Source organism: Penaeus vannamei, chromosome 17, assembly GCF_042767895.1.
Source record: "Penaeus vannamei isolate JL-2024 chromosome 17, ASM4276789v1, whole genome shotgun sequence".
Lineage (NCBI taxonomy): Eukaryota > Metazoa > Arthropoda > Malacostraca > Decapoda > Penaeidae > Penaeus > Penaeus vannamei.
The window spans coordinates 28041264-28051263 of NC_091565.1; the positions used below are offsets into that span (position 1 = coordinate 28041264).

Sequence of the window (10000 nt, forward strand, 5' to 3'; positions counted from 1 at the left end):
ACATATTCCATGAGACACATCATGCGCAACATCATAGCATGTATGTGGTTTGTTGTTGGTGCAACATGATAACTTTGTCTTTGTAATAACTCTGCCCCCGATCTGCAATTATTGACCTTTTCCACTGATTTGTTTCCTGCAATCATTACGCTGTTAACGACCAGCAGCGTGATCGCTATGCAAGATTGATGGGTTGAAGCGAGTGCATAATGCAGAGCAGTGATAATGAAGGCAGTGCAACTTCGCGCAAATTCGCAAAAACTGATATTTTTATTTAATGCATGGGCAAAGTTCCGCAGTATCAGACCTAGTTATACATATTACACAGACTCTGAATCATCAATATTGCACCGTGTATAAATTACATTCTCTTTTTTCACCCGAGATACAGAGGCAGCAGGACATGACAGAAGAGATGAAAGTAAAGATATAGAGAAGAAACGAAGGCAGAGAAATGGAAAAAAGAAAAAAGCGGTATACTTTTTTCATTTTCACCGCTCTTCTTTCCTTTCCCGCGATCATTTATTCCTTTCTATCATTATTTCTTTCTCACGCCTATAAAAACGAAGAAAATACAATTAAAAACGAAAATCATCCATTCAAAGTTATTACGCTCGTCCAGCAGAGAAGCCATTTCAATCTTAACTCCACACCGTATATCACAAGGAAGAGAAAGGTTTATATCGGAAATTTTCATCGAAATTACATTACGAGAGACAGACAACCCAATTATTTAAGAAAGTGAGTATTTGTCTTCTTCCTCGTGTTCCTTTTTTCATTTTCTTGTCTTCCATAAACTTAACATCGTTCTGAAGGGAAAACGTGCTGCCTTACAGATGTCTGGCGTTAACTCCCATATCTTGCAAGACGATCTGTAAGCCAACAGAGACCGAAAGACCAAACGAAAATTCCGGTTCATGTTTTCAGCAGTGAGGCAATGGAACAAAGGGTGAGGGAGGGATGGCGAAATGGCGTGGCTTGTGCACCTTACTCAGACATATTGGAGGAGGGAAACTGCCTCAGACGCTGCACAATAATTGTGTCTGTTGCTTACGTAAAACAGATTCGTATTATGGTTACAGAATCGTATTATCTTCTCGACGAATTCTAAGAGGTTATATTGTTTGAACATTCCAACGATGATATATGATGATGATGATAATGAGTAATAGTGATAATAATAACATCAGTAATAATAATAATGATAACACTAATAATAATGATAGTAATGATAATGATGATAATAATAATAATAATAATAATAATAATTATTATTATTATATGATAATTATGATGATGATAATAAAGATAATGGCATTGGCAATAATACTAATGATACTAATATCTAAAGCGACATAAAAGCAATGTGGATAAAAAACAAACATCAAAGCATCTATTATAGGAATCATAATTGATAAGATTATATGAATGTGATAATATCAACAATACAAGCACTGGTATTGATATAAATGTTATGACCCCTATTAATGATGCAGGCACCGCAGAGATGTCAATCATGATGATAAGAGAGATCGAGATTATGATGAGGAAAAGGATATTAGCGGCCGTAATATTGAAATTACGATCATACTTATTGCAAGAACATAGCTGATAAAACATAGATGATGATGGTACTATCAATGCCAATAATAGTAATGATAATAATAATAATAATAATAATGATAATAATGTTAATAATAATAATAATAATAATAATAATAATAATAATAATAATAATAATAATAATAATAATAATAATAATGACATAACAACAATAATAGTAATGATAACAAAAGTAGTAATGATAACAATATTAAGAACAATAACAGTAATGACAATAATAAAAATAATGACAATAGGGTAATGATAATGATATTTGATAAAGAAAATTATAATAATAAAGATGATAACAGCATTTTAATGATGATTCTAACAATAATGTTAATAATGATAACAATAGAAATAAAGTAATATAACAAAGATGATGATAATAACACCATGATAATTACAAGACAGTATAAAAACGATGATAAAAATAAGAACAATAATGATGATGATAGTGGACAGGTTGGCTGACTTCTCGTGGTCAGCTGCCGGTAATTTTTTATGGTTTTCAGTTATCCTGGGCAGTGCTGTTCTTTGATGGCCAGCCTGGTGATGTTTCCTAACAAGCGAGATAAAAAAAATATTGTTGCTTTTAATCGAGTAATAATTAGTTTGCTCGGTTAGTTCTGAGCGAGTCTGTCCTGAAACGAGGCGTATCTTGTTTTCTTCGGTGCTGGGAAGGTCCACCAGGCCATGGGGGTGTCAGTGGCGTGTTTGGCATTTGGTACCCGCTATACGTTTTCTTCTTCCCGCTTTGTTTCTGTTGCTTGAATGTCATACAGCGGCGATAAGTACAGTTCCGGACACATGACTCTGTCACGCCGTCGGAGCCCACATACAGGTGCTGGGTAGTTTCTGGTTGACAGGTTTCTCTGTGGGAGGGGAGGAGCTGGTAGGTGGGGGAGGGGAGGGGGCCACGGTGGGACGGCTCTGGGGTGGAGGAGAGAGGGGACAGGGCAGAGGAGGGCGGACTGAGGACATGGGCACCGAACAGAAGGGGAGTAATTTGAGCATTATCAGCCGTATTACATGTCCAGTATGTGGGACGAATTTTAACCTATACTGATAGAGTATATCCTGTCAAATGAAGGACTTAAATAACTGTGATATTACACATTACACGTGCTCAATACGTGCTGAACTATTCCCTACCCCCTCCCACCCTCCACGTTTCTTCTCTCTATAGATTTTGCACAAGGAGAGAGAGAGAGAGAGAGAGAGAGAGAGAGAGAGAGAGAGAGAGAGAGAGAGAGAGAGAGACAGAGACAGAGACAGAGACAGAGACAGACAGAGAGAAAGAAAGAGAGAAAGTAATGTAATTTGATATCATTAAGTGCGACGTTTTTTTTTAAACATAGGTATCTCTGACATCCTGTCTGAAGTTTCTGACCGAATGTTCTCTGCAAATCTTGATATTAATGGGATCACTCCATGTACCCCGATTGTGCATTCCGGACCTCTTATAGATCATCAGCATAATAACCCACCAGCCTATTAGGCAATTTACCATTCATAAATTCTGCGAGGAAACTACGATTTACATTTACAGATAATGTAACATGTGATTCGCATTTTACCTTCTTAAAATAATGTTTTACATTTGTAAACCTAACGGAAACTACCGCCAAGCCGTCCCAACATTGCCCCCACCTCCTTGCCCCTCCCCCCTACCTCAAAGAAACCTGTCAACCAGAAACGACCCACCACCTGTGTGTGGGCTTCGACGGTGTGTCAGTCATGTGTCCGGGACTGTACATCCCGTTGTTGAAATTAGTTTTGGAAAGATTGGTCATGCTCTGAGGCACCTTCTGTATGTAACGTTTGCAGCGAAAGAAAGTATTTTTATAAGTAATTGTATGCACATAAAATACTTCATCTCAGTAACGGCATTAGTGGTTTAGGAGATCCTATGATCTCTTTACATATTTTCAGGCCGTGTCATAGAACATACGGTTATGCGGACGGAAGAACACTTTTTGGTTCTTGCTTAGTGCCTTGCTTTCATGCTGTAGTTCAGAGAAATGAAAGCTCATTGACGGAAACTGACCAAGATTACGTTCTCATGAGTAGGTTGTTTGCGTTTGCTCTGTCAACTAGGTATTTGTGGTAAATGTAATTTGCCTTCCGTTCAAGAGGCTTGTACGGCATGAGGACTGCGACAGTGTCAACACTGTCTACTGGTGTGCATTTCCTGTAGTCTTTCGTGATCACCGGAAGATGATCCCCAGAGTTTGCTGCGACCACTTATTGAGCACCTGTCTTGTGCACTGTTTTGCTCTCTCGAGCGCTGTCTGAATGTCTGCTATTTGGCTCTGGCCGCCAGCGCTCGTCCCGTCTGGGCGGACGTTCTTGTCTCGCGCTCCTTTCCGTTCCTCGCTTTCCCTCGCGCCGCCGAGGGGAGCGGCTTCTGGCCAAGGACAAGGAAACGTTTTCATGCTTTCTATTGAGCTTTTTGCGTTGTCCGAAATAGTAAACAGTTTTAATTGTTACGTATATCAATGTCTCTTTTATTGGACAACACGTCTCTAGTAACTGGTATTTGTATAATAATTCCTCCAGAGAACTCCCTCCTCGTTGCCTGTCGCGTAGTGAGGCATGATAAACAGATCCTAATATCTCTTAGCGTTGATATCGCAAATTCTGGGATTTGTTTCAACTTACTGCTACCTGGCGTTCCCTTGGTGACGATGGTGCGTTTCCGGCTATGTATGTGTATGTGTGTTTTTTTTTTCTTGTTCAATCTCGCAAGAGACTGCCATTCCCAGAATTGCCTCCAGAGGCGTTTACCAACATCACCAGCGCTTGTTCCTTCTCGTTCTCCTCTCTCGGTCCTGTTACATTCACAGTTTACAGTTCTCATCTTGATGCTTTGGTTACGCAGGGACTCGTGGCGACGTACCCTTCATTCTGGAGAGTAACCTGTGACGTGGATCTTCTCCCAGTTCTGTATTTCCTCTATGACAAACGGGCTCAGGAATAATGCATTCGTTCCTTAATTTCACGTTCTGGTGGTAAGGATGAATTCTGGACTCTACTGCAGTGGGGACCTTCAGTATTTGTTGTTATTTTCTTATAGAGTGCAAGGATTGTTGGTCTGCCAAGTACGTTTTCAGAATTTATTTCTGTCATCTTTTTCTTCTTTTTGATCATACTTTTTGATAATGACAATAACATTAACGATAATGATAATAATGATAATGATAATAATAATGATGGGGATAATAATGATAATAATAAATATAATAATAATAATAGTAATAAGGATAATAATGATAAATAAGAACAGCAAGAATGATAATGATAATAGCAATAATAACGATGATAATGATAATCATAATTATAGTAATAATAACAAAAGTAATGGTAATAATAATAATCATTAATAATAATCATAAACAATTAATGATACTAGCAATAAAATTAACAGTGATAAAAATAACAATAGAAAATCATAATGATAATAATAATAATAATAATATTAACAATAATAATAATAATAATAATAATAATAATAATAATAATAATAATAATAATAATAATAATAATAATAATAATAATGCTAAAATTGATTAATATGAAAATAACGATGATAATAATAATGGTGATGATGATAATGATTATAATATACAAATAATGGTAAAAATGATGATAATAATAACAATAAGATGATAACAATAATAAGGATAACAAGGAAAAATGACAGTAAATGTATAATAATACTAACAATTCTTAAATTGGTGCTAAAAGACGTCAACGATTAATATGCTAATATTGAAAATTACGCTAGTAATGATAATAATGGTATTATTGATAATAAGAATGATAATAAAACGACAATAAAAAATAATGACAATGATAATCGTAATGAAAATAATAGAAAACATATTGATAATAAAAATAATGATGATAATGATGATAATAATAATAATGATAATAGTTTTACTACTAATAATGAAAACAATAGAATACTAATATTACTAATAAATCATAACGATGACAAGGTAATAACAATAGGAATGGTAATGGAAATATCAGTGATGAAGGTAATAATAACAATTATTATTATCATTGCTCAATAGTAATAACAATAATAATAATTATTATAATCACAACAATAATGATGATAATAATAAGGATGATATGGCTAATGATAATGATAATAATAATGACTATAATATTAACAATGACGATAATAATAATAATGATAATAATAATAATGATAATAACTACAATATCAACAATGACGATAAGGATGATAATAATGTAAATAAATAATAAAAATTATAATAATGATAATAGTGATGGTCATAATAATGATAATAATAACAATAATCATAATAAGAAAATGATAATGATTGCTATAGCAATAATGATGATAACGAAGATGACACGAGTAATAGTAATAATAATGATGACAATAATAAGAATGATAGTACCAATAATGCTAATATTAATAACAGTTATGATTATAGTTATGCTGATAATTATAATGATAATAATAATAATAATGATAATAATGATAATAATGATAATAATGATAATGATAAAAATAAGAATAACAACAACAACAATAATAATAATAATAATAATAATAATAATAATAATAATAATAATAATAATAATAATAATAATAATAATAATAATAATAATAATGATGATGATAATAATGATAATGATAATAATAATAATAACAATAATAATGACAATAATACTAATAATAAAAATAATGGTAATAATGATAATAATAATAGTAATAATAATAATAATGATATTGGTAGTAGTGATAACAAAAACGATAGCAAGATTAATGATGATAAAACATAACAGTAATGGAAATGATAATGATAATAATAAATAATGATAACAATAATAATAATAATAATGATGATGATAATAATAACAACCATAATAACAATGATAATGGAGGTAATGATAATGATAATAAGATAAATAATGATAATATTAACAACAACAACAACAATACAACAATAATAATGATAATGATAATAATAATAGTAATAGTAGTAGTAGTAGTAATAATAATAATAATAATAATAATAATAATAATAATAATAATAATAATAATAACAATAATAATAATGATAATAATGATAATAATAACAATAATAATAATAATAATAATAATAATAATAATAATAATAACGATAATAACAATAATAATAATGATAATGATAATAATAATAATAATAATAATAATAATAATAATAATAGTAATAATAATAATAATAATAATAATAGTAATAATGATAATATTATCATTATTAATGATAATGATAATAATGACAATGATGAATAAATAAATAATAGCAAAAAATAGAAATTATAATAATGGTTATGATAATAATGATAACCATAATGATGATAATAATAGTAATAATAGTGATAGTAATAAGAATAATGATAATAATGTTAATATTAATAACGATAATAATGATAATAATAATAACAGCGATAATAATAATAATAATAACGGAGATAATTATAATGACAAAGAAAAAAATAATGGTAATAATGATAATAATAATAATGATGATAATTCGATAATGATTTTTATGATAATGATGATGATATTATTATTGTTGTTATTATTATTATCATTTATGATGACGGTAATAATGGTAGTAATAATAATAATTATGATAAAATGATGATAATATTAATGATAATAATAATAATAATAATAATAATAATAATAATAATAATAATAATAATAATAATAATAATAATAATAATAATAATGATAATGACGATAATGATAATGATGATAATAATAAATCAATAATAATAATAATAACAATAGTTATGATAATAATGATAATAATAATAATAATGATAATAATAATGATAATAATAATAATAATGATAATAATAATTAAAATAATAATAATGATAATAATAATAACAATAATAATAATAATAATGATAATGATAATAATAATAATAATAATAATAATAATAATAATAATAATAATAATAATAATAATAATGAGGATGATGATAATAATAGTAATAATAATTTTAATGATAATAATGATAATAATAATAACAATGATAATAATAACAACGAAACAATAATGAAAATAATAATTTTAACAATAATCTTTAAAGTGGTAATAAAATTATACTACCGATGTCATACACAAGAACAAGAAAATTACATTGATAATAATGGTGATGGTGATGATGGTGGCAATTGCGATAGTAATGATAATGGTAGAAAATGTAATAGCATTGATGATGTTGATGAAGAGGTTTTAATGATAATGATGATGATGATTATTATCCTTAGTGTTGTCATCGAGGTCATGTTTATAATATTATAAGAAAATTTACCTTTCCCATTATTATTACCACTTATCAGCATGGTTGTTCTTATTGCTATTACGAAAAAAAACTATGCCCATTGTTCTTTATTGCTCTCATTATCACTATTATCATATTTATCCTAACAATTACCATCTTATTACAGTGCTATGATGTATACTGGGTGCCATGATGATCTGGTGGAAAAGGTTTGACAACGATTTCCTTTTGGTCACGCGCCTTCGACGAGACGCTAATTAAACTTTTCACACTACAACAGCAGCAAAAGGCCTTCCCATCGCAGCCGAGACGAATCTTCGCGGCCGCAGAGACGAATCCTTGCTTGGGAAGGGAAGGAAATCGTCCTTCTTGCGGGCGAGCGACGGCGCTCGAGACCAACTGCCAATTCCATCACAGTCCAATCTCCCTCCCCCTCCCCCTCCCCCCTTCCCGGCTCGCGACTTCCAGCCCCAGTTTTATCCTCCGTTGATCCATAATCAAATCCCACGTAACTTGGCCTCCATCCTGAACCTCAGAATCACTTCAGATTTAATTAATTCGAGAAGATTCGCTTGATACGCCACAGGTTCGAGCTCGACGGCGCGGCGAGAGGCGACAACGCGCGCGGTTCGACTTAGCGGGGTCGAAGGCGACTAGTCGGCGTGGGAGAAATACGAATAGAAGGGATGAACCGAGCAGAAGAACAAGACTTAAGAGATGACATCCCAATAAAACTTTTCCAATAAACATCAGATTGTAAGATCTTAAATACTGTATAACTTCTAATGCAAAACCGAACTTACCTTTATCAGTTCCTTCGGCCTGAGCTCCGGGGACGCTGGTGATGAGGGCGAGGATGCTGGCCACCACCACCAGCACCGCCAGCATCTTCTGCAGCGCCAGCACCATCGGGAAGGAGGGGGCGGAGGCGGGGGGCGGAGGGCCGCAGGAGGAGGGGGGAGAGGGGAAGGAAGGGCGCATAACAGAGGAGGGGAGAGAAGGCGCAAAGAAAGAGAAAAAGTAGAGGGGACCGTTGCAGGGAGTGATACAGGACATGAGGTTTATGAGGCGCGAAGAGCGACCTCCAGCGGGGACAGCTTCCTCCTCCTCCTCCTCTCCCGCGCGGTTCCTCCGAGCGTCTCCTGCAGGAGTCGCGTTAGTCTGCAGACCTCCTGCCTGAGCCGTTCCTTCGGGAGTCGTCGTCCCCGCCTGCCCATCCCTTCCCTGATAGCTTTGTTGAGCAACGTGTTTGTCTGTCCCGTCGAAGCCTGTTTCGGGGTCGCCGGCGGCATCGCTACCGCCGAAGCGAGCGCGCGGCCCCGAGGCTTCTTCCTTGAGGGCGGGCGGGAGCGCCTTGGCGGCCGGCAAGGGCGGCTCGAGCATGGTGGACGGGAGAGCGAGAATCGTGGCAGGAAGTCTGGCGTCTGTGGCGTCCGTGGTGATGAGTGTGATGAATGAGTCAAGGGGGATGGAGATGTACGACCCGAGTTGTTGCCCTTTAAGAAAATCCAGGTCGTTTCGGGAGACAATCAGCGCAAAGTTTCACAGACGTAAATAAGTTGATCGGTTGCTACAGTAACACTGATTATTATTATCTCTACCTCTACGTTAATCTTTGGCGCGCGTCAGAGCAAAAACCTTCATTAACATCGCACCGTAAAACTAATTTCTTCGGATGGACGTCTTATATAGTGTAATATTACATACAAATATTGAAATATTTGTGAGCTTTGAGTGCAGGGGTTTTAAGTGTCTATTTACAAGCGTTAACCTACCGTCTCGCTATACCTATGAATACTAATATACGATTTATACGTAGCTAAAAAGGATAAGATAATCACACACTACCAGTTGCATCGAGAAAGCCTTAGGAGCAAGGGGAACGGCTGCGGACTCGGGATGGCAAGATCTTGAAATATTGAAGGAATAAGATGGAGGATTTGGGAAACCACGAAATCTTTTACACTGCGGTCTAGACACACTGAAGCACTTAATATTAACGTCTTGGTTTACTCGGGTTCTAAATCTTTCAGCTCAGTCGGAATGAAGTCTCCAATTCAGGAGTTTGAAT

The 10000-nt window shown here is 34.0% G+C and overlaps 1 protein-coding gene across 1 annotated transcript in view; it reads right to left on the bottom strand.

Annotated features, from left to right (window-relative positions):
* LOC138864563 (uncharacterized) overlaps positions 1–10000 on the bottom strand; it is a gene marked incomplete in the record, with an annotated part of 406572 nt that overhangs the window by 395289 nt on the left and 1283 nt on the right. The window contains 1 exon segment of the mRNA XM_070132147.1: positions 8733–10000. This exon segment is cut by the window's right edge and continues 626 nt beyond it. Within this exon segment, the coding sequence (XP_069988248.1) occupies positions 8733–9312 (580 nt within the window).